The 26002-nt window shown below is 48.7% G+C and overlaps 1 protein-coding gene across 1 annotated transcript in view; it reads right to left on the minus strand.

Moving 5' to 3' along the window:
* Nucleotides 1–4531: 4531 nt before the first annotated feature.
* Nucleotides 4532–26002, minus strand: part of WLS (Wnt ligand secretion mediator) — a 104106-nt gene continuing 82635 nt past the window's right edge. Inside the window, exons 10-12 of the mRNA XM_053590961.1 lie at nucleotides 25144–25227; nucleotides 18330–18483; nucleotides 4532–5585 (exon numbers count right to left, since the gene is read on the minus strand). Coding sequence (XP_053446936.1) covers nucleotides 5476–5585; nucleotides 18330–18483; nucleotides 25144–25227 — 348 coding nt within the window. The 3' untranslated portion in view covers nucleotides 4532–5475. The remainder of the gene's footprint in view (nucleotides 5586–18329; nucleotides 18484–25143; nucleotides 25228–26002) is intronic.

Below are 26002 nucleotides of genomic sequence, written 5' to 3' on the forward strand. Positions count from 1 at the left end.
CTCACCAAAAGCGGCAAGTATTTTTTGTAGGGACTACTAAACCTCCTTCCGAAGCGCAAGCTCTGACTTTTGTCCAGGGGAGTTTGCTCAGTGTCACTGTCATTCTGCCTCTGGCCGGAAGAGGGCAGGCACTGGCTGCACGTGGAGGGGAGCAGAGGCCAGTTAGCTTTTTAGCTTTTTTTTTTTTTTTTTTAAGGCTGGAATAACATGTCCCAATAAGGTCATTTGGCTTTAGAGGGAGTTGCAGCTCACAGCAACTGTGCAGCAGCTTGGCTCTTTGCTGTAAATAGTTGCTGAAAAGAGCCAGCTTCAGAGACTGCAGCTCTCTTTTGCTCCAGCTGCGACACTTTCAGTGTGTGTGAGCCTGACCTGTCTGGCTGCACTGCCTTCCTATGGAGTCTGACCTGGGACAGGGGAGTCTGTCAGTTATAAAGTTACATGTTACAGTACACATCACTGCTGTCTAACTTTCAGTGTGCATGTGTGTGGGTGGCGTGTGTCCACTGTGCATGGTGTGTTTGTGGTGTGCATGTGTGTACATGGTGTGTGTGTGCATGTGTGTGTGTGTGAAGGTCTGGACAAAAGAGTGAGGCCCAGGCCGAGGGAGGTTTTTCTGATGAATATGTATTTGTGAATTCTCCAGCACTTGGAACCAATCCATTTTGTACTTGGAAAAGACTTTATTACTTTTACTTCAAACTCTTTTGTTTCCAACTGTTTATTTTATTTATTTATTTATTGAGACAGAGTCTCAAGCTGTCACCCTGGTTAGAGTGCTGTGGCATCACAGCTCACAGCAACCTCAGACTCTTGGGCTTAAACGATTCTCTTGCCTCAGCCTCCCAAGTAGCTGGGACAACAGGCGCCGCCACAATGCCCGACTATCAAACTCTGTTTATTTTTTAAGGTAAAGATGTCCTTTACCTCTTGAATATTTTGTGTGAGAAAAGTAAAATAATACAGGGATATATATATATATATGAAAGTATTGATAATATTAATTTTTAAAACTCTAAATTTAGTAGTTACATGATCAGGAGAAGCAAAAAAAAAAAAAAAAAGTAGTAAGATGCGGACATTTTAAAAAACCCTGTGCCTTTTTCTTAGGACAAGGAGCCCCTAGCAGGAAATCGCAGTTTTCACACCCTCTGTGCGGCTGGAGGGAGCACTGCATTGGATACTGGATTTCGGGACAGTGAGAAACCGGGATACAGGTGACCGGTGAGCGGTCATGGGAGAGCTACAGGAAGCCTCGTCTGGAGGAGGGTCAGGACTGAGATGCAGAGACACCAAGGGAAGAGCTGAGTGGGGCAGGACCCAGTTTGTCAGTGCAAACTGGCAGGCGTTATAAGGGAGGCCTCAACCCCAGAGGGGGTTGGGAAGCTCCTCACGTGCAGGGCACTGGAAGCTCCTCACACTTAGGGTTCAAGATGTACCTGAAAGTCCCTTCTGAGGTCAGTAGGAAGGCGCTGCTGATGTCGTCTCAGAAACTGAGCCACCCTACACAGCAAAATCGACTGTCCCAGTGTGGTGGCAGAGGAGGCTGGCGGAGATCAAGTGGCCCACAGCCCCACGGGGCCAGAATGGGCTGACTGACAGGTGGGACACAGGGAGAGCCTCCAGGTCAGAGTGCCATAACACTCTGCTGATGGAGAAAGCAGGCTTGAATTCAGAAAAGGGGATCTCAAAGAACATAGGTGTCTGCAGCTGTCAGAAAGAGGGACAGGGATTGCTGACGTGTGCAAGGGCTAGGCACTGTCTGGGGAGTGGCGTGCATTTTCCTGGGAGGCAAAAAGTTAGGACTTTATCTCTTTCAAGGTGCCAAAATTGCTCTGTGCATCTATTCTTTGTCAAAAAAAAAAAAAAAAAAAAAAGCCCTTCTATTTCCCGTTTTTCTAGAAGTTTCTAGGAAGAAACTTGGTGGGTGAGCCACACGATTTATTTTTTGTTGTATAAGATTGCACAGGAGTCCTTGTTCATAGATTCCCCAGAGTCACAGTCAGCCTTTGAGAGCCCCATCTAGTTTGAGAGTTTCTAGGACTGCTGAGATGAGGAGGAGACCTAAGCCCACGGTGTGAGGTTCTCTGACTCACTGACACCTCTCTTCATCTTCTCAAAAGTATCAGCCAGACCCCAGGAGTGTAACTTCCAAGGGCTCCACCAGCTCTGAGATCCAGGCATCAGAATTGTCAAAGTGCTTTATCTCAGTTCTGAGAAATGATTAAAATTACATGGGGTAATCATGAGTGATAACTCCAGGAACCACTTATGTCATACTTTGGGGACTATTCTTAATTTTTAAAAAATAGACAATTGGTCAATTCTATACTTCCTTCCTTAATATTCTTTAAAGCAACATGAAAGATTTTTATGTTGATGTAAAAAATTGGTATGCATGGCCAATAATGTTATTTCCTCTAGATGGGATGGTCCATAATAAAAGTTTCTCTCACCTCAGGAGGCATCTCCACTTCCCTTCCCACCGACTGTGGTGGGCTGTGCCCCACCTGCACCCTTGAGGAGGGAGCTTCTTCAGCAGAGCTGTCACTCCTTCCAGCTGGCTGGAGGAGACAGGACACCCAGGAGGACCAGCTGCAACCTTGGCCCTTGGACCTTGGGTTTCTCCCTCACCTTCCACCTGCTGTGCCCCTCCTGCCTCAGGTTGGAGTGTGCTGACTGGGAGTATGCTGAGGTGGGAGTGTCCCGAGGTGAGTGTCCCCAGGTGGGAGTGTGCTGAGTGGGAGTGTCCCGAGGTGGGAGTGTCCTGAGTGGGAGTGTCCTAAGGTGGGTGTCCTGAGGTGAGTGTCCTGAGGTGGGAATGTCCGGAGGTGGGAGTGTCCAGAGGTGGGAGTGTCCCCAGGTGGGAGTGTCCAGAGGTGGGAGTGTCCCGAGATGGGAGTGTCCCGAGATGGGAGTGTCCAGAGGTGGGAGTGTCCCGAGGTGGGAGTGTCCCGAGATGGGAGTGTCCAGAGGTGGGAGTGTCCCGAGATGGGAGTGTCCAGAGGTGGGAGTGTCCCGAGGTGGGAGTGTCCAGAGGTAGGAGTGTCACGAGATGGGAGTGTCCAGAGGTGGGAGTGTCCCGAGATGGGAGTGTCCAGAGGTGGGTGTGTCCCGAGATGGGAGTGTCCAGTGGTGGGAGTGTCCCGAGATGGGAGTGTCCAGAGGTGGGAGTGTCCCGAGGTGGGAGTGTCCAGAGGTGGGAGTGTCCCGAGGTGGGAGTGTCCCGAGGTGGGAGTGTCCAGAGGTGGGAGTGTCCCGAGGTGGGAGTGTCCCGAGGTGGGAGTGTCCCCAGGTGGGAGTGTCCAGAGGTGGGAGTGTCCCGAGATGGGAGTGTCCAGAGGTGGGAGTGTCCCGAGATGGGAGTGTCCAGAGGTGGGAGTGTCCCGAGATGGGAGTGTCCCGAGGTGGGAGTGTCCCGAGATGGGAGTGTCCCGAGGTGGGAGTGTCCCGAGATGGGAGTGTCCCGAGATGGGAGTGTCCCGAGGTGGGAGTATCCAGAGGTGGGAGTGTCCCCAGGTGGGAGTGTCCCCAGGTGGGAGTGTCCCGAGGTGGGAGTATCCAGAGGTGGGAGTGTCCCCAGGTGGGAGTGTCCCTCTGGCTCCAGTAGTGATTCCAGTCATAGCACTTCCCTGCCTGGAACCCAAAGCCAGGTGTTGTGACTCTTGCCATGGCACTGAACACCCTTCTCGTTGGAGCTCATCGTCTGCCCTCCCCACCCCCTGTGCCTGCCAGGCCGGGTGACAAAGCTGCGCTGCTTCTGGGATGTTGGTCTCACTGACACTTTGGTCCTTTGGCCCGGGGAAAGTCCTGCTTCTTCCTGAAGGTGCCCTCAGGCCCTTTCTCCACTCCAGGCGGCGGACGGTGCCCTCCTCTGGGGGCAGGCGTGCCCGTAGTGCTTCACCTTCACTTCATCCCGGCAGTGGGTCGGTGGGTGGACCTAGGGTGCCCAGGACCACATGCCACCTGAGGTGACGTAAGGGCCTTGGAGATAACAGCAGGGGCCTGTATTCCCTCCTACCACTGCTTACCACAGTTTAGCCAAAATCAGGGAAAAGAGCGGCTCGGGGTGCCGAGTGCTGGGTTAAATGGACTGTGTCCCAAACCTCCAGGCATCAGCATTTGAAAAACAAGACACTCATGAAATTGGTCTTAAATGCCAGGAAAAACGTGCTTACATGGCTTACAGTTCACAAAGCGTGTGCCACATACACAGGCTGAATTTTTACTGTAAGACCAGGATGCCAGTTTGTGGGTGAGGGAACAGTTGGGTCAGATGGCCTGAACAAGGTCACACGACCAGTACATGGCAGACCTTTGACAGGAAGCTGCCCATCTTCTCTGCTACACCATGTCACCTCTCCGATGACAGCATCAAAATACAAGGAAACAGGCTGGAGAAATCTGAAGGTGGGGGAGAGTCTGCTTCTAAAGCGTATGATGTTCTGTGCAAATGATCGCCAGCTTAAGGGGGGTCAACCACCCAGCACAAAAATGTTTCCTCTTTCATGGAATAGATACTGTCCCCAAACACTTTGATTTGATGGCAAAATACTTTAATTTTTCATAAAGTTATTTCCCCACCCTCCCCCCAGCTCTAGACTTAACCTGAAGAGGGTGGCGTGCAGTGTGCAGGGTGAGCAGACGGGATGTGTGGAGTGTATGCAGGCATGCAGGTTTATTTAAATGATTGGGTCTACACTCATGGAGACGGTTCGAAGCACCTTATCAAAATAAAACACATTTTAAGCAAGAGGTTAAAAAAGCTTTTCAGACCCAAAGGCCATTTAATATGATAAATCCTACCTGGGTTGTTTAGCAAACATTTTTTAAACCCACATCCAACAGCTGGGTTAGTACTGAACACATAGATTTGGTTTCAAAGCTGAAATACCCCTGGTGGGAAAGACCTTCTCATGAAATTCAGTTATTTCTTATTATGCCACAAAAGTAGGGACACATATCTATTGACAACTTAAATATGAACTCAGTAGGCCAGCTGGTGACATAAATAAAGAAAAAAAAGTGGTCATGGGTTAGGAGTGAGAACTGTGACACCAGCCTACCTTGGACCGGGGCTGCCGAGGAGGTTAACATCTACCCTAGAATCTAAAACAGGAAAAAAGTCAAATATTCCACTCCCCATCCGTGCAAACCATCCCCCAAGGAGTATACCCCCAACACATGAAGTTTACTAACCACCTGCTACAGATGTTACTATGTCACTAATTAACAATGATCACAGGAAACGTGTCATACTAGAGTTTTTGTTATCATACACAACATCTTGGCTGCAGGAATCTTCCTCCAAAGCTACCGTCAGAAGGCAGACTAAAAACATCCATGCTGCTGGTCCAAGGAGCCACAGTTCAGAGACGGGAGGCTTCCATCTGTGCACTGGGCTCTCCCCAGCACCTCCCCACCCTAGTTAGAGGGCTGGGGGGCAGACAGCCTGTCCCTGCCGGGCACTGAGGCCTCCTACTCCTGGGCCTCTTTGCGGGTCAGCTTGTAGATCTCTGTGGGCCCGTCCACGTGGGTGATGGTGGTGGTGAGCTGGAGTTCCTCCCCACTGTGGACACCCAGGTCGCCTGAAACAGGGTTTTAGGTGTTAGATGTATTCAGGGAGGAAAGAGAAGTTGGGGTTCCCCTCATCACAACCACCCTGCCGCCGGCCCCCCTCATTTGAGTGCACAGAGAGGGCACCCAACGTCCCAGACAAGCGCTCCCACCCAGCCTTTTCACCTGGGATTTTGCAGAATTTTTAAAATATCTTTTCTGGCTCCCAGAGAACATTCATTAATGATACATGAGTTAGCTCCCTGCTGTTATTGTTTGCAGTAATTACTAACATTAACGAGAGCATTCTTTGTACCAGCTGCCCTTCTGTTTCGTATGCCTTCTCGTTTAGTCCTCACTGGAGCCCTCCGAGCTGGGGGCCGGGATTGACCAGCTTTACAGGTGAGGAAGCTGGGAGGGAAATAAGGTAACTGCCCAGGTGCAAGAGCGGGCACAGGGCAGAGACTCACAGCATGGCCCAGCGGGCACACCTGGGGCAGCCCCCTGCACATGTGCTGTGCGTAATTCACAACGTGGCTATGTCACGTGAGGAAGTGAACAGGGGTTGCCTTTATCTGCCAGCAAACAGGGCAAGGAACGCCAGCTACCATATCCAGCAACAACCGGGGACTTTCTGCTCCAGGAAAAAAGTACCAGAAATATGTTCTGAATTTTCTTTCCACCCCTCAGGATTCTGTGCACACCAGTGTTTGGACTTTTCAGTGGTGGAGAGAGGTGTCCTGCTAAGGTGGCATGCTGTGGCCTTTTCTCAGTTGGCAGGGAAACAATACGTTTCTCCAAGTTAAACCTGTCATGTCTGCTCCCTGTCCTGAGACAATTAAGTGAATGTATGGTTAGCAAAGGGAAGGTGGGGCTCTCCAGAGCCAGCCGCGCTCAGCCAGCCTGTGTGTGGGTGCACGTGTACACGCAGCTTTGTGTGTGGGCGCCTGTGTACGTGGGGGATGTGTATGCATCGTTTGTGCACGAGTGTTTGTGTATGGACAGTGAGTTTATGTGCACACCTGTACGTGTGGACAGTGAGTCTGGGGAACAACAAGTGAAACTTCTGCCTGTGATTTTCGTACTGTATTCACATAGTAGGATCTCATATTTTCTGGGATTAAAATTTTGCTTAGTTCAGAGCATAGGAGTAAGTAAATCAATGCTGTTTTTGATTGAGATCCCTACAATAACTTAGAAGCAGCTTTGGCCCCACCCTTAGGAGTCATGTCTTGACACTAGTTTAGGAACTGCTGGGTACTTATGGGTCCAGTGGCCTTAGCGCCCAGGGCCACCGGCACACTGACTCTGGGCTCGTGCCCTTTATATGCACCATGTGCACTGGCTCTTCCTTACAGACCCCTTTCTCAGCAGGTACACAGCTGAGTCAATCCTACTCTTGAATGCAGACTAAAGCTCTCTATCCAAGAGTCCCCAGTCTCAGAAGGTCCGTCCTTGGGTGCTGCACAGGACTGAGGTAGCATTCGGGTGGGCAAAGTTCAAGTCCACAGGACTGTGGGCAGAGAAAGTACTAATGGAGCATGGGCCAAACTCATTGACCTTGAGACAGAGCGCAGGTGCAGGAAGGGTGCGGAGAGGCTCGACTCTGGCCGCCCTGGGCAGAGGTGAAGCTTGGCTGCACGGCCAGCACGTTCCTCAGGCTGACACTGACCCACATGCTAACCACTTCTCATCTGCTCCTCAGTCGAGCACACCCAGGACATGCCTCACATTTCTTGGCCAAAGCTACTCTGGATTCTGTTACCTGGGTGACCTTGCCCACCCCAGTGGACCCCTGGCACCTTCGGCTGTTCACCTAAGGATTCCCTTTCTCTGGAGAATTCTGGAAAATACACACTAAAGGGACACACTGCTCAGGTTTTGAACCAAAGATGGAAAATCTTCAAACCTGGACTGTGACCACAATTAGCAGATCCTAGAGAAGGCGTGTGATCCTGCAGTCTCTTGGAGCAGCCACAGCTGCCCTGGCTCCCTGTCTGTGTGGCGCCTGTACCAGAAAGCTGGTGTGCCTGCCCCAGTTCTCAACACCACACGAGTCCTCCCAAAGAGGCAGCAGCATCCCATCATCCTAGTGACGAGTGAAGAAACTGAGGCACCGAGAAGCTGAGTCACAAGGCCCACAATGCTGATGTTTGGGTGGTGCAGAACCCAAACCGCAGCAGTGAGCCCTGGGGATCCAGGCTGGCCACTTCCACGCTGTGCAGACTCTTCCTAAATATCCTGTTTCCAATGGCCAGTGAGACAACCAGAGAAGGGTGCAGTGTGCGCCACGTGTCCCAGTTACAAATATAGACATACAGTAATTAGGATGGATTATTTAGCATTTTAACTTTGCTTTTGTATCTGATGAATTTAGAGCATGCACATCCATGCGCTCACAGTTAGGAGAGTTGTGATTCTCGAGTATCGGCCATATGTACTGTTAGGGGCGTGGCATGCCCTATATTTCCTTGTCACTTGTGAAGATGCTATGGCATCATTAATTTCTCAAATGTGCTGGAAGAGGACCCAGATCAAGGGGCCTCCATGTAGGGTGCATGTGTGTTTCATCGTACCTTGAGGGCCAACTTTCCTCCCGAGGGGGTGGATGTGGGCAGGATGGTGGCAGGAGAGGACAGCTCTCCGTGAGTCTCCCCACCCACTGCCTCCCACTTCTGCCAAGGTCTCACTCCATCTGTCGGTCCCCCTCACTTGGCTCCTGCGGCTCTGTGAACAAACTCAAAGTCTCTTCCCAGCTAAGACCAAAAAAATAAAAAATAAACCCTTTCAAAGATGTGATATACTTCTTATTGGGAGGGGGAAAGATTTAGAAAGAGAAAAAGAAGAACAAGAAAGAAAAGAGTTCTTCAGTTTGTAGTAAATCTCTCCCTGGTTCTGAGGTCAATTCATCTCAGTTAATTAACAATTAGATGAAGGCTTATTTCTTCCTAAACTTTGTGAAATGAGGCTGATCTCTGGCACTGATTTCACCTCCGAGGACTATGACAATGGGCTCACATGCAGGGTGTCACCTCCACAGGTATGCAGCTGTGCCTGCTTGTAACGGCCCAGAATGCCAACTGGGAACCAAGAAAGCCACACAGACAGGACACAGCTTCCTAAATGGGCAACATGTTGCCAATAATCATTTGTGTGTCATGGTCACTTCAACAAGGACAACTGTGCATGCATTCTGAGGCCGTGTCACAGATGCTGGGAGACACCAGAGGTCTCCTGATGTAACAGACTCCCTAACTCCACCCTGACAATCACAGGGGCAACATAATACCCCAGCGTCCACATGCAGACCCCAGGGAACGCCCACTCCACGGCTTGCGTTTGGGTCACAGGGTCCGGCACGGTGTGCGCTGCAGTCAGACTCCAACCCATCAATCTTTGCCTCCAAAGTTCGTGTTCTTTCTGTAACACTAAGGACTCCACTCTTTTTCTTGGCATTTTCCCCCAGCCTACACCAATCTTTCTTCTATTCACCTTCAAAGCTAAGGACAAATAATAATTTTTTATAAATAAGTCCTTGGTTCACAGCAGAATGAGAAAAACGGGAGAGTATAGTGTGTATAGAGCTAAATTATTTCCATGAAGAGGACTTTTGTTCACTCCCAGATTGTCTGCACTGCATTTTGGGCGTGAATGTGAGTGTTATATTTAAAAATAAAATAGCAGATGGTGGGTTTTTCAATCTTCTTTGTTTTGTTCTTTTTAGGAGAAAGTAAATGCCTACCATAGTATCTGGAATATAGTAAGTGCTCATTAAAACACCCACCAAGACCACGTGGTGCAGCAGAGGCCAGCTTGTCCCTTCTCTGCCTGGTGAGCTCCAGCCTCGGGTACCAGCTTGGTACTCCCTCTGGCCTTCCGGAACAAACTCTGTGCTGGGAAATAGGTGTGCCTTGGAATGGCTCAGCTTCTGAGGATCCCTTCTGGGGATCAGTGTGACTTTGGTGGGACAGCATTCAGGGAGCCTGGGGCAGTCACTTCAAAATCCCTTTTAACTAGCGGTGGTTTATATGAGGCTTGGCCTGAACTATTGCCTGTCTACGCCCACAGCACCTCCAGACATTCGATGCCAGAGCCAGACAGCCACGGCAAGGAGGGAAGGTTTAGGTACAACAAAAACTGAAAAGTTCTGAGTACAATCTTGGGGTTACATTGGGTCTGCACATCTCTCCCCTGCTCACACCCCCCAAACTTCATATGGTGGAATCCTAACCCTTACACCTCAGAATGTGGCTGTGTTCGGAGATGGAACATTTAGGGAAAGAACTGAGTTAAAAACCAGGTCACTGTGGTGGCCCTAATCCAGTGTGACCAGTGTCCTCAGAAGAGGAGACTGGAACACAGACAAACACAGAGGAAGGTCCTGTGAGGATGTAGGGACAACAGCCACCTCCCAGCCAGGAAGAAAAGCCTCAGGAGACACCAACCCTGCTGAGCCTAAACCTCAAACTTCTAGCCTGCAGAACTGAGAAAATAAACTTCTGCTCAAGCCACCCAGTCTGTAGTATTTGTTATAGCAGCTCTACTGAACTTTCACATTTAGGAAGCCAAAAGGTCTTCCCAAGAAAGTGACTGAGATGTCCCCATCATGGCGGGACAACTGTTTCTAAGACTCAGAAAAATGGTTTTAATTGATTGGGCCAGAGGAGGTCAGGCCAGCAGTAGAACAGCAGCTCCGGGAGCAGTGGGAGCAGAATGTGCCTTACTACAAAGAGCAGAGCAGGAGTGATGGGAGGGTGATGGCCGGTCACCCAGGTGGAGGCCCATAGTAGAGCCTGGGTCCAGCCCTGGCAATAAGACTGATTGTATCAGTGCTCACAGACTGCAGGGAGGCCATGGTGGTCATCTAACTAACACACAGCCAGGGGATTGAGTTCAGTCAAGGGCAAGCACTGTCACAGCCTTTTGACTCAATGCAAACATTGATGGAATCAACAAGAGCTAAAGATGCTTTTCCTTTGAAACAGAGCTAGGAGACCTACAAGCCGCTGGAAGGAGAGCCGATATCACACAGTAGCTGACCAGACACAGAGCCTGGAATGTCAGAGGACACTGGGTGTGAGCAGAACCTGGAATGTCAGAGGACACTGGGTGTGAGTAGAACATGGAATGTCAGAAGACACTGGGTGTGAGTAGAACCTGGAATGTCAGAGGATACTGGGTGTGAGTAGAACCCGGAATGTCAGAGGACATGGAGTGTGAGTAGAACATGGAATGTCAGAAGACACTGGGTGTGAGTAGAACCTGGAATGTCAGAAGACACTGGGTGTGAGTAGAACCCGGAATGTCAGAGGATACTGGGTGTGAGTAGAACCCGGAATGTCACGGGTGTGAGCAGAACGTGGAATGTCAGAGGACACTGGGTGTGAGCAGAATCCGGAATGTCAGAGGACACCGGGTGTGAGTAGAACCCAGAATGTCAGAGGACACCAGGTGTGAGTAGAACGTGGAATGTCAGAGGACACTGGGTGTGAGTAGAACCCGGAATATCAGAAGATACCGGGTGTGAGTAGAACCCGGAATGTCAGAGGACACCGGGTGTGAGCAGAATGTGGAATGTCAGAAGACACCGGGTGTGAGTAGAACCCGGAATGTCAGAGGACACCAGGTGTGAGTAGAACCCGGAATGTCAGAGGACATGGAGTGTGAGTAGAAAAGGGAATGTCAGAGGACACTGGGTGTGAGTAGAACCCGGAATGTCAGAAGACACCGGGTGTGAGTAGAACCCGGAATGTCAGAGGACACCGGGTGTGAGTAGAACCCGGAATGTCAGAAGACACCAGGTGTGAGTAGAACCCGGAATGTCAGAGGACATGGAGTGTGAGTAGAAAAGGGAATGTCAGAGGACACTGGGTGTGAGTAGAACCCGGAATGTCAGAAGACACCGGGTGTGAGTAGAACCCAGAATGTCAGAAGACACCAGGTGTGAGTAGAACGTGGAATGTCAGAGGACATGGAGTGTGAGTAGAAAAGGGAATGTCAGAGGACACCGGGTGTGAATAGAACGTGGAATGTCAGAAGATACCGGGTGTGAGTAGAACCCAGAATGTCAGAAGACACCGGGTGTGAGTAGAACGTGGAATGTCAGAAGACACCAGGTGTGAGTAGAACCCGGAATGTCAGAGGACACTGGGTGTGAGTAGAACCCGGAATGTCAGAGGACACCGGGTGTGAGTAGAACCCGGAATGTCAGAAGACACCGGGTGTGAGTAGAACCCGGAATATCAGAAGACACCGGGTGTGAGTAGAACATGGAATGTCAGAAGACACCGGGTGTGAGTAGAACCCGGAATGTCAGAAGACACCGGGTGTGAGTAGAACCCGGAATATCAGAAGACACCGGATGAGTAGAACGTGGAATGTCAGAAGACACAGGTGTGAGTAGAACCCGGAATGTCAGAGGACACCGGGTGTGAGTAGAACCCAGAATGTCAGAAGACACTGGGTGTGAGTAGAACGTGGAATGTCAGAAGACACCAGGTGTGAGTAGAACCCGGAATGTCAGAGGACACGGGGTGTGAGTAGAACCCGGAATGTCAGAAGACATTGGGTGTGAGTAGAACGTGGAATGTCAGAAGACACCAGGTGTGAGTAGAACCCGGAATGTCAGAGGACACCGGGTGTGAATAGAACGTGGAATGTCAGAAGACACCGGGTGTGAGTAGAACCCGGAATGTCAGAGGACACTGGGTGTGAGTAGAACCTGGAATGTCAGAGGACACTGGGTGTGAGTAGAATGTGGAATGTCAGAAGACACTGGGTGTGAGTAGAACCCGGAATGTCAGAGGACACTGGGTGTGAGTAGAACCTGGAATGTCAGAGGACACTGGGTGTGAGTAGAACCTGGAATGTCAGAGGACACTGGGTGTGAGTAGAATGTGGAATGTCAGAAGACACCGGGTGTGAGCAGAACGTGGAATGTTAGAGGACACCGGGTGTGAGTAGAACCTGGAATGTCAGAAGACACCGGGTGTGAGTAGAACCCGTAATGTTAGAGGACACCGGGTGTGAGTAGAACCCGGAATGTCAGAGGACACCGGGTGTGAGTAGAACCCGGAATGTCAGAGGACACTGGGTGTGAGTAGAACCCGGAATGTCAAAGGACACCGGGTGTGAGTAGAACCCGGAATGTCACAGGACACCGGGTGTGAGTAGAACCCGGAATGTCAGAGGACACTGGGTGTGAGCAGAATGTGGAATGTCAGAGGACACTGGGTGTGAGTAGAACCCGGAATGTCAAAGGACACCGGGTGTGATAGAACCCGGAATGTCAGAGGACACTGGGTGTGAGTAGAACCCAGAATGTCAGAGGACACTGGGTGTGAGTAGAACCCAGAATGTCAAAGGACACCGGGTGTGAGTAGAACCCGGAATGTCACAGGACACCGGGTGTGAGTAGAACCCGGAATGTCAGAGGACACTGGGTGTGAGCAGAATGTGGAATGTCAGAGGACACTGGGTGTGAGTAGAACCCGGAATGTCAGAAGACACCGGGTGCGAGTAGAACCCGGAATGTCAGAGGACACCGGGTGTGAGCAGAACCCGGAATGTCAGAAGACACCATCGGAAGAATGGTGGCAATGAAGGTGTCTTGGTTCCTCCATCAGAGTCATCCAATCAGGAATTCTGTTTCCCACTTGCTTTTCTAAAACATTCTAATAATTTTATAGACAAAAGAATACAGAAATCAAAGCTATTATCAGGAATTGTCTGGCTTCCTAAGCAGTGCCAACTTTTACTTCCAGGTGAATTGTGACCGAGTGGGTCTAGACTGCTGTTCACCTGCGCAGGGCTTTGCGGTGGGACCTGGGGAGGTGGGGCTTCTGCTCCAGGGAGAGGGCTCCACCAGCCTGCTGCGGCCGAGAAGACATCCTGAACGACTTGCAAACTTGTTATGGCAACACCTAACAGAATCGTTTAATAAAAAGGCAGCAGCAAGGCAGAAAACGCAAGCACTCCTTGAAGGGAAAAGGACTGAATGTCTTGGCTAATGTTCTCAGTCACAGGGGGAGCTGAAAAGTCGATCTCATGGAAGTGGAGAGAAACACAGTTATCAGAGGATGGGAAGGGGTGTGCAGGGAGAGGGGATGAAGGGAGGATGGATCGTGGCTACAAACATCCAGTCACATAGAAGGAGTAAACTCTAACAACAGCGACTGCAGTTGACAACAATATATTGGATATTTCAGAGTAGTCAGGAGGTTTGAAATGTTCCAAACACAGAGAAATGATAAATGTTTGCAGTGATGGATATTCTAAATACCTGATCCTTACACATTCTGTGCATGTAACAAAGTATCAAAGTGTCCTACAAATATAGGTACAAATATTATGTACATGTTTATGGGATCAATAGAAAATATTATGTATCAATAACATTTTGTAATATCCTGTATTTACAATAATTCTCATTAGGAGATTAGTTACCTGCTCGTAATCATAAAATTTCCAGTTCTTTAAAAAACATTCTATAATTTTGAGGATTTCCCATTTGATGTCAAAGTTTTAGATATGAAAAGTTTTTTATTTATGTTTTTTGATTGAAATAAATATTTAAAATATTTTCAACAAATTAGCAATAAACTTATTACTTCATCAGAGCCAGTTTACTAATTGTCTTATTGCTTTCAAATTAAGTCAATAAGCAGGCAAAGGATTTTAAGAAAACTTTGTTAAATTAAAAAATATATATGTGTATATACACTCACACACATATACACATCAAATGATTTATAATATATACAGAATGCCCAACAATGCATACACATTTAAAGAAAGGGAACCCTGTTCACTATTATAAGAGGTGCTCCACGTGACTTGTATTCATCTTTTGTCTTCAGTATATATTATTACAATTTTAATACAGTTTTTCCTTTCTTAAAATGTGTATATGTGTTTTTGGCACAGTGTATGTGCGTACGTGTGTGAGCATGTGCACGGATGGTTCTATATAAATAAAATGATGAATGGGAGTGTGTTTGCATCACTACTGCAGCTGTGGCCAATCACCGGATGGGAAGGAGCGTGGGGTACCCTCTGCTGCGCCCATCTGCCAGCCAGGTGCTCTGCACTGGAGTCAGGCTTCCGTGTTCCAGGAGGCAAAGGAGGAAATCTGCTCTCCCAGACCAGGCTAATGGCTCCTTGAGGGCAAGGACTGTGTCCCTCTCCCTCCTCTGAGCTTCCCCTCACTCCATCTCCTCCAGTCTAGCACAGTGCTAAGGATTAAGGTGCTAAGTACTGAGGGCTCAGTGCTTCACGTGTAAAGGGTATTTCTGAACCATATCATGAAAGAGAAGCGTCAATATAGAAGACCTTGGCAAGTGACCTCTCTTGCACTGCTGCTCTCTGCTCACTCCGTGACCCAAGGGAGACACAGACATCTGTTTGCAGCTGCCATTTCCTTCTAACTCGCCCTTTCCAGACACTTCTTGGCATCTCTAACTCCCCCCAATGACCCCTCTCAAGGGTTCTTTCCCTTTCTAAAAATCCCTTTTGGCATCAGAAACTACCTATTAAATTCTTGGAAAGGGGCTTTTTCCAGAAATCCATCCAGGATCCAGCTCAGGAAGGCAAAAAGCACCACACACCTGGGATTCATTCTCCGTAGCAAGGGATCTGAGCTCTTGGCTCTGAGCCTTACAAGCCAGAAGGGAAAAGCCCAAACCAAAAATAAAACCATTCCACGAGAAAGGAAAAGGAGCCGGAGAGGCCTGGGGGAGGACAAGGAATGCCATCCAGAGCCCCGGAGAACGTAAAGATACAGTGTACCCCCCCGCCCGCCCCAAGAGTGCATCTGTTAGGTTTCTGTGGAAGGTGCCAAACTAGGTCTTGCTGAGGAGCTTCGAAATCTTGGCAAATGCTCCGTGATTCCTAGGACATGGTGTGCAGTCTGGTGGCAGATGAGGAGATGAACCGTGAGAACAGCAGAGGAGGGAAGTGAGGCGGTATCCTGCCTGGGAGAGCCCCTTCCACACAGATGGCCACAGCTCCATCTGTGGCCAGCCGCCAGGCTCAGGGGCCACTGTGCATGCCCGATGAGCACGTCACCACCAGCGAGCTGCCAATCCTGCGGCTTTTGTGCTTACAATCAGGCAAGATCCCCAGAGAATCTTCCTGCTGAACTGCTTGAAGGGCGTTGCTGAGGGGCTCCAGCAGCGTTCCAGTGTTGCTCCATACGGGACATTTGAGAGCTTCCTTAGCATCCGGACTCGGAATGCCAGGGGCGAATTCCAGCCATAGCAACAACTCACAATATCCACAAACAGTTCTGAGCCAAGGAGTTAGGGCATGTGAACCTTTGTTGAGAAGTAGTTTTCAAGCTTTCTATGAAATTACATATCAGTCTGCAGTCAACAATTGCACTATTCTCAATGGTAAGTCTTCAAGCCCTGGAGGGTGGTGGCTGTGCAGGGTCAGAAGTCCTCAAACTCAAGTGTCCACTGTGGGCAGACTGCTATGGAGTGTTCCTGTCCCTGCAGGGTGGCCTTGGCCCTGGGCTTCCCCTTGCCCAATAGTGCCAGACGTGAGCACATCTGTCCAATGTCTGGAACCCCCACCTAGGGACAGATATCATCTCCTGGCTTCCCTCTTTCTTGCCAACAGGAAGAGAGAGAACCACAGAATTTCAGAAGTCAAAAGCCCTTTATGAGGTCATTCACGTTTGGGAGAACTGGTGCACAGAGGTATTAAGTGGTTTGCCAATAGTGTCACAAGCAGGAGAGTTTAGGTACAAAAAGGGCTGCCCACACGTCAGTTTGGTTCTCAGTAATGACTGCTCACCAGTGTGACTGTCCCAACACCTGGCAGGTCTGGGTTCTTTACAGGGTACTTCCCTGGAAGGCAGACTCCAGCCAGGGACAGGCCCTGCGGTTTCTGTGAGAGCCCATCAGCACGACTATGAAATGTAATCAGGAATCTTCTCCCGCAGCCCGGAAGCCCCAGCTGCTGGTGTTGAGAAGCCCGTTGCTTGAGACGTTTCTATGCAGGCAGCAAAACACCAGTGCTAGCAGCAGAAAGGAAGCATGGGCGGCCTTACGCATGAGCCTTTTGGAAGGGCAGCCAGTTGAACCAAGAGTCAGGCAAGGGGCCGGGAAACCAAACTATTCTTAGCTCAGACTGATGGCCAGAGAGGGACGAAAAGAAGTCTTTGCACTAAAAATGTCAAGAAGAGACCCTCATGTCCAGGACACCCTTGCGTGGATGAAGTGGTGAGTGAAACACACAGAGAGACAGCGGCTGAGATCTCGGCTCTCCCTGACACTCGGCACAGGGCCCCCTCCCACTTCTTGTCTCCACCTGTCACGTGTCTTAACAACCCCCCACCCCCACCATCACTGGCCCTCTGTGGAACGTGACAGCTAGTCTAGAATTCTTGTTTCTTTCATAAGCATCCTTAAGAACTAGTTCCAGCAAGAAAGCAAAGGTGCAGCCAAACCCCTCTTCCACCTCTACCCACGAGCACATGCAGACCCCGGAGCCACATTCCCCTGGCCTGTTCCTCAGGACTCTGCTTCCAAAAGGTGGGAAATGCTATTTCCCACACTGCCAGAGCCAAATGATCTCATAATTTGGGGAAATGCTATTACTCCAACCCTTTACAAGACTCACAGTACAAATTGGTGTCCTAAAGGCATTAGGAAGTCTTACTGTGAAGGCCCCATTAGTGCTGATCAGGCTGTGGATTCTCCAGCTTATCTCACAACCTGGCTTATCAACGTCCCATGGAAACAACATTCCATTGAGCAGAATTTGCAGGATTCTAATGACGGGGAGGTCAGGAATAGGTTTCCAGGAAGAGGCTGCATTTTGTCTGGGCCCAAAGGATGAGCTGGGTTTCATCAGGCCCAGATGGAGACAGGACGCACAACTGTTTTGTTCAACATACTTGCCCAGCACTTCCTAAAAGTGAGGCCAGCCCTGGTTTGATGGGGCTGCTGTCCTGGTCTCTGCTGCAGGGTGGAGCGAGGGGCACAGGCACTGACTCAACGCAGAAGGAACACCAAGTAGGGGGAGGAGGAGCAGGTGTCAGAGAGAGAAGGGGGAAGGGTGGGGCCCCAGAGAGGATCCGTCAGGCCAAGTGTTTTCAGCCCACCTAGAACATGCTCCCGGCAGGGGCCTGGGCAGTGATAATCACTTCTGTTTGCCGTGGCTCGTGGCTTGGGGAGGAGCCCCAGGCAAGCTCTTCCCCTCTGCAGGCCTCAGTTTCCTCATCTGTAACGTGACAGACTGGCTGCATCTCTCAGGTTATGTGAAGCACCCTCTTTTCAGGTTCTGTGATTATGAGACGGGACAAGACAGTGTATCCCAGCTAAAGGACAAGGAGGTTCTGGGAACAGGAGGAAATCAGCAGGAGGAAAATGAAGCCCCCTCCGTCCTCCACTCTCTGAACACAGTTTCCTTCCACTGTGATCTTAGGAGCCTGCTTCTCAGACTGGGAGGGTAAACGTGGTACAATATGCTGCTCAAATCCAGGAAAGGAAATTTGATTTTTGTATTAAAATCAGGACATATTTTAGACTAGGATGAAATATTCTCTGTGTATTTTAGAGATTAAAAAACGAAGACTTTGGAGCACATTATCTGGTGTGTGCTGGCTTTTGCCTGAGGGCGCCAGAGTCTGTCAGGGGCTCAGACACTGGCTCCCAGTGACGCTGAAGGGAAGTTCAGCTGGTGAACTCAGAGCATCAGCCGGGTAAATCTTGTCGAGACAGAAGCCTACTTACCCTGAACTGAGCTGTGCTAAAGAGACTGGGACTCACCATTGGACTGGTCCTCCCCGTAGTTCTTATGGGACGGTGCGTACAAGAACATCAGCGCAAAGACGTACAGGTTCCACATCCCGTAGATGCCTGTGAAAAAGGCACTGTTCACTTGGACTGTGACGTCGCCCCATTTCCAATGTCCTTCTGTTACCTACGGGTAAAGGACAGTGATCCTCCATTGGAACAGGAAGAATCGTAACCCAAAGGAACTGACCACAACAAAAACCAGGTTTCTTCTTCTGCGTGTAGGGAAAGTGAAGGGCCAGGTAAGACTCCAGCGATCTGTGTGAATTGAGGTCAATGGAGGCCTTGCTAGGTGGCAAGCACAGCTGGGGGTTCTTACCTTGACTACACACTAGTATCACCTGGGCAGTGTCTCTTGCTAAAAACAGCACCTCATTGTTGTCCCTAAATTAAAGAAATAGTGTCTGAGCCCAACACTTCCGCACAGCGGTAACTCCCCTCTGCGGCCTCCCCAGTGAGAGGTGCAGACTCAGTGGGCAGAAGCCAGCTCTGTCACTGGTGGCTGTAGTTTTAGAACCTGATATACCACAGGTGTTCAATGAATGCGGGTTAATTCAAATCCAGGATCTCCACTCACTCTCTTTAATGTGACAGGTAAGATGAAGACTCCAAACTTCAGGTTTTTTTTAAGGGTAAAATAAAAACTTGCAGGGTTATTAAGAAGAATTAAGTAAAAACATTTTTGGAAACTGCCTGGCACACAGTAAAACTCATTCTTATTTATATAAAGACCCTCCAGGTAAGTCACTGCAAAGGTAATTATGAAGCATTCACACACTTTGCAATTCTGCAAGAGAAGTTTGGAAGCTGCTTTTGTCTGTATTAATGACTTGGTGATTGTTTTAAGGGCTGCCTAAGACATATGGATTATCCTAAGAATGAATTGTCAACAGAGCTGTTGAGCTGAGTGACTAATAATCTGTACCAGCTGTGAAATCAATGAAATGATTTTGATCACTTCTGCTTGCTACAGGAAACTGAAATGGTGATAAAGATAGTGGATAGATGTTCCTGTGATAGCTGAATGAGCCTGAATCTGTAGGAACCACTTCTGAATTGTAAGACGGCAGGAAACTGGATCAAAATGCTAAGGCTTTTAACAAGCAGGTGGGTTTCACCTCTGTTCAGCACAGTGTATTATTTCCGAGCTCTCTGAATACCTTGTGGTCTGCCACCGCCCTCAGCCTGCTAAAGGTTGAAGTACAGTCCTTTCCTTTTGAAAAACCTGGAGTGTCGGTTCACCAGGTTAACCAATTACAGACTTACCAGTTTTAGTTTGGCCTTGGTGATATATAATTGTTAGTTTTTGTGAATCATAAGCAAACCACCACTATATGCTCATTTATTTTGGAAAATGATTCATTTTATATGAGGAGCCCAGAAGTGTTTTTGGTCAAGAAGGATTTTTTATAACCATTACTAATTTCAGGACAATGCACCAACACTCGAGCTACTTAGGACTTCTGAGAAATGTCTCCAAAGGTCACGCTTCTTACTTTTAAATACAGAATATCCTAATTTTGAGAACTTATAGTGCTTAAGAACATCCTAACGATGCTTTTTAATGCACATAATGGAAGGGGAAACACAGCTTTGGGATAGTTCCCGGAAAACAGATGGCTGTCCTACCTCAGGGAACTCGTGTTTGGTGAGGAGGTGACAGTGGGCGGGGTGAGCTACGAGCTGGAGTACCGTACTTCTGCTCCACTGGGGCAGCGGGCAACTAGGGAAGGACTGGGAAAGACCCTACTTCCTGTGAGGCAGGTTGGGAATACCCAGTATTGACAACACGATACGACTGATTCTTACCAGGGTGAGCATGACTGACATAGCCAAGGAATCACCACCTGCACACACGGTGCTCAGCAGACAGGTGTTCAATGAACTAGTGAGAGTGTGAGGACATGCGGGGAAACTAGGGCAGATCCATGAGGGTAGAAAGAGGGAACAGAAACAGCCGCTCTAAAGAAGTGCCTGGCAGAGCGGTGCCTAGGGCTCAAAGGAGAAGGACTCCGGCCCCATATGCCGGAGGTGGCGGGTTCAAACCCAGCCCTGGCCAAAAAAACTGCCAAAAAAAAGCAAAAGAAATGCCTGGCAAAAAAGCGAAGAGAACATGCTGCAGCCCAGGGTCAGTCATAATACTCCCACTTCAAAGTGAGAGGAGGCACCAGCGGGCAGTCAGTGTTCTCATTTAAACACTGACCAACTCTTTTGGTGTCACCTCAAACAAGTGGCTAAAACAGAAATCAGCAACGCTAAGATTCTTCTGTATTCAGAGCCTTGGTACCATTTATTCAATGCTAATGATGTGCCAGCCACTATATTTTCTGGGCAAGGTATTATTCAGTCTTAATACCAAGTCTGTGAGGTAGACGGGTAGCATTTCCGCTGAGCACATGAGCGAGCTGTTGCCTACAGAGATGTGATATCTTGATGTCCAAGATTCTCAGCCAGAAAGTTGTGGCTTTGACTCCAGAAGATGTTCTTTTTTTTTTTTTTATTGGCAAGGTTGCTTTATTATAATCATATGTCTTAGCACAATCAGTGTCACACTTTTATTAAAATAAGAAGATTGGCTGGGCATGGTGGTCCAGAAGAAGTTCTTAACCGCTATGCAACATGAAGGACAGAGTTTTATCTTAAACAGGAGTTGGTCTCTGAAGGCAGGGTGTGATACAACTAAGCCAATGTCAAATTCCCTTTGGACATTCTCTTCCTTGCCCAATTATACATTATTTACACAGGATGTACACACAGGTTTGTACATTCAAACCTGTACAGTATGTATGCCCTGGAGAATCTAGGCATAGCAATGCAGGTGCACAACAGACCTACATGCGGACTGTGACTTTCCAGTAGAATGGCTGTATAACTTGCCTCAACTACCAGGGGTGCACAGGGCCAGGGCCCGAGCAAGGGGCTCGCGGACTCCCTCTCCCACTTGCTCTGGGACACTTGCCCATCGTCCTAAGGGAGTGGCAGTTACTCACGCTACTGAATTGTAATCTGTGAATGTGTTATTTCCTGCTGCGGGCAAAGTGCTGAACTGCATAAATGAACTGCGTAGGCAGAGAAACTGTGCCGTTTGGAGCCTGGATTGTGTTTCCCTCTCCTCTCTCAATTATTCACGCCCGAGCCGCCCTGAGCCCTGAGTGCGTTCCCACCACCGTGTAACACAGCACACAGTTCCAACAGAGCAGGCCTTGTCAGCCCAAGACCATACTGATGCCAAGGCAGAGAGGGGACAGTCTTCCCCTTGTAACTTTCAGAGAGAAAAATCAGGTAGCCCCAACCCCACACTAACCCCCTCCAAAGTAAAACCTCACCCTTTGCATAAGTCTTATTTCTAAAACTCCCCAGATTTTTTTTTCTGATTTCACATTTGAACAATCTACTTTTGTGTGAAACCACCCAATTAGAGCCCTGGAGCCAAGGGAAGGTCAGATCCCTTCACACCCAGTAGTCCTGACAACCAACATTCCATGAACAACAAGATTTCCAAATGCCAGAGGCAGGTTCTTACTGGAAACATTTCCTCTGAGAGCAGCAGAAAGAAGGGATCACACACACACAAAAGGGGGGGACGGGCTTTCTGGGAACTTGCTGCATGTGGCTTGACCTGAATGTCGGGCACCTGGGAGACCCCTTGGTGGAGGTCGGTGACCCTCTCCCCTCCACTGCCCCTCGGCTTGGGGCTGCCACCACCTCTAAACAGAACGCCTCTTTCTTTTCCAGAGGGACGGGGCTGAAATACCAGACTGTGCTGTACCATCTCTTGGTTGCTATGACTGAGGCCATTATAATGGCAGGCATTAAAAGACTGCACCTCAGGACCCAGCCACAAAGCCTCAAGGTCACTGCATTCCACAGCTTCCCTGCCTTTCATTCCTGGCCTCAGAGCTTCGATATCCTGGCGAGATCCCCTCGCATTATATTTCATGGGGCTTAAATGCAAGCTCTCCCAGCAAGCCCCAGAGTATAATGGGGGTTCTAATACATTCTTTTCACCTAAGGCCGGGATCCATTTCAAAAAGTTACCCAATAGGTTTCCTTTCAGCTGAGCTCACTGCCCTGACATTCCAAAATGACATTAAAAAATAAATCCTCTGATGACTATATTAATACAGTACCTGGGACATGGAGAGTTATGCCGGAAAACGTCTTAGATGTCTATAAATAAACCTTTAAAAAAAAAAAAAAACCCAGCAGGAGGAATGTGAGGAGCTAATGGAATTCAAAAGGCCTCATTGCTACCCCCTTAGAGTTGAAATCCACTCCAGGCCAACTGTCGCAGATATAAAAAGCCAGCTGTGTTAGAAAATACTGGGGCAATGGAATATTAATCTTTCTCTCCAAAGAAAAGCCTCAAACTATGCGTCTTGGAAGACAGCTTCATTTGCTTTAAAAAGTGCGCTAATTAAACACATACAAGGTTAACTTCTGACAGCATGCAGCTGTCTTAAGAATCTGTCCCTCTTGACTTCAGGCAGAAGACTCTCAGGACGGGACAAACTCAAGCAGAAAGGGAGGGGGTGGCTGCAGCTCTCGGAGGTGCCAGAGCCGGTCCTGAAACACCCTCCCCTCTGTGGTCCTCAGAACAGACCTGGCTGTGTTAAGTGACACCATGCTTGCTGAAAGATTGAAAGAACGAGAAGGATTTGGTCACATGAGGAAGTTAGCCAGGGAGAAGTCAGGCCTTAGACACCCTTGTTTGAATATGGGTATTTGAGACTCAGCTGGGAGAATAAAAAACTCATTCAGAGTTTGAAATAGTTTCACTGCATTTGGAGTGGAGAGCAAAGTTTCCAAGGCCTTATAAACAAAGAGTCACACACACACACACACACAGCATTGCTGAATATCAGAGCAGATGCTGTGAGCAGAACTCAGGGAGACACTGTGTATTGGTTTTATTTTATCCACATTCACTGCAGCCTTCAACAGAGACAGTGCTGAACTTGGGGCTTCTTGGGTGTCCTTGAACTAAAACAGGAAACAAATTTATTTTTATTTTCACTAGTCTCTGACTAAAAGCTAATGTTTATTTTAATTATGAATGTAGAGAAATCCCTGTGGTAGTAGCACTGCCTGAGACTTTCTTATCAATAGCAATCGTGGTAATTCTTTTATCAATTACAGTTGCTGTAGGTACAAATCTGTCAAATACCTGCAGTGCCTGTAATATGTGTGATCACCTGTATGTTTATTACATGTATAATATACATATGATTCTCTTTGCAATCCGAAGTATTTTATTTTACTCACTTAACGTTCTAAGATCTGAGACTTGTAGCTTTCACCAGGTTGCCAGAGGGAGCTGTACACAAAAGTGCTGAGAAGCTGGTGTCCTAGAGGGGACGCTGCTAGCAGGTGCAGCAAGTGGTCCTAGGGCTCCACCCCCACTCCCCAAATTCTCCATGTTGGCTCAACAACAACACTGGCAAAAGAGCCGGAGGACTGGATTCTGGTCCCTAACTTACTGAATGTCCTTTGGCAAGACTTTCAGCCTTCTTACTATTGGGGAAAACAGAGCTATTTATGCTGCGGTGTACCAGGCGCCCAGCTAATTACAATCACATGCCCTGTATCAACATTCTGGACAACAACGGACTGCATAGATGATGGTTGTCCCAAAAGGTTATAATGCCGTGTTTTTACTGTGTTTAGATCTTTTTAGATACCCAAATCCTTACCATGTGTCACCGCGGTCTGCAGTATTCTGCACAGTAACACACTGTGTGTGCTGCAGTCCAGGACCAGTGAGCTCTACTCTGGAGCCCAGGCATGCAGCAGGCCGTGCCACCCCGGTTTGTGTAAGTACACTCTATTATGTCCACACAATGACGCCCACTGGCTAACAACACATTTTCTAGAATGTAACTCCCTTTTGCAAGTCTTCCTTCTTGTGATCCTTGCAGCAAGCTTCTGCACATCTATTGCTGTTATTTATTTGCAGATGAAAAAATTAAACATTAGAACAATTAAGTAATCCATCCACGACCCACCCAGCTAGAAAACAGCATAAATGGGAAATTCCTCCCAAGCTGTTAGAGTTCCTATTCTAGCAAAGTGGGGTTAACGATTCCTAATTCCTACCCTATTTACCTTTCAGGATTTTTGTGAAGCACCAACAGATGATAGGTGCCGCAGGGCTTGGTCAGTCTATTCTCTTGAGCAAATGAAACACGGGCCCTTCCATCTAGCTTCAGGCTTTTTTTTTTTTTTTTTCAGATTTCTTGCCTTTATTCATTTCATTTTTCTGCCCTGGAATGTCTTCTCCTGGCCTCTCAGGTTTCAGGCTTTTTTTTTGAGACAGAGCCTTAAGCTGTCGCCCTGGGTAGAGTGCCGTGGCATCACAGCTCACAGCAACCTCCCACTCCTGGGCTTAAGTGATTCTCTGCTCCGCCTCCCAAGTAGCTGGGACTACAGGCGCCCACCACAACGCCTGGCTATTTTTTGGTTGCAGCCATCATTGTTTGGTGGGCCCGGGCTGGATTTGAACCTGCCACCTCAGGTGTATGTGGCTGGTGCCTTAGCTGCTTGAGCCACAGGCGCCGAGCCTAGCTTCAAACTTTTAATTTATTTAGTGGTTTTCACCTCTTAGGAAGCTGCACTGAAAGGAAACATTCAGTCCCCTTGGCCAGGTGACACTGAGCCCAGGTTGGCGTGGTCTGAAGAAACACAGGCTGGCCGGCTGGCCAGAATTACAGCTTCTGTGCTCCTTGGCTCAGAAGCTCTAAACTCTCAGCTCTCGACTGCTACTCTCACCGTCTCTGCACCTGCTCACCTGACTAACGATGAAGAAGATGACGGTCATGGCAGCACAGGCCAAGGTGATGAGCATGAGGAACTTGAACCTGAAAATCAGGCCCTGTTGGGAAAGAGAATGAGTGGGTGAGTATTCCCTCAGCTGCCACCAATCTTCTTCCCACCGTATAAATCCACAAAAAGCTAATTTTAAAGACATCTGTAAAACCAAACCCGTACGAATGACAGTGAAATAATTTCACATAGTAATATTTCTCCCGAGGAGGTAAATGTAGCTGAAAAATGTCTCAGGTCAAATATTTCCTGTTTCCAGGGATAGCAGAGCCTGGGAAGTGACGTTCACCACAGGCTGTGGGGCTGCTGACTCGCCTGCCAAGCTGGTTATGCTGCCCTGCCACGGCTCAGAGTTACCATCCAGGTTTATGCAGTTGTAATAAAATTCTGCCCCAGTGAACAAAAGGAATGTGCATATTAATCAACATGAAGTGGGTGTGTCTCAATTCTCTCTTGTCATTCCAGGTTAGGTGACATGAGAGCTTGGGAAAGTGCCTGTGGTCTCTGGAGAGGAGGGTTTCAGAGCACCTGGGTCTCAGAGAGGGAAGCCTGTTGTTCAGGGGCCTGTAGGGGCAGGTCCACTGTGCATAGAAACCCTCTGGTCCTCCAGGGATGTGTCTCTCGTCACAGGGGAATTAGGTCCATTTCTCCAGGGAGAGCCACTTAGGCATGACCCAAGGGACCCTTGAAAAATCAAGAATGTGGTGCCTGCATGGGAGATTTGAGGATGTTCAGTGTTTCTCTTGAAGGGGGAGCATCATCCATAAACAGAGAGACTACTTAACTCTCTCTGAGCACTTGCTGGATATTTTAGGGATGTGCAG

Source organism: Nycticebus coucang, chromosome 5 (genome assembly GCF_027406575.1).
Source record: "Nycticebus coucang isolate mNycCou1 chromosome 5, mNycCou1.pri, whole genome shotgun sequence".
Classification (NCBI taxonomy): Eukaryota; Metazoa; Chordata; class Mammalia; order Primates; family Lorisidae; genus Nycticebus; species Nycticebus coucang.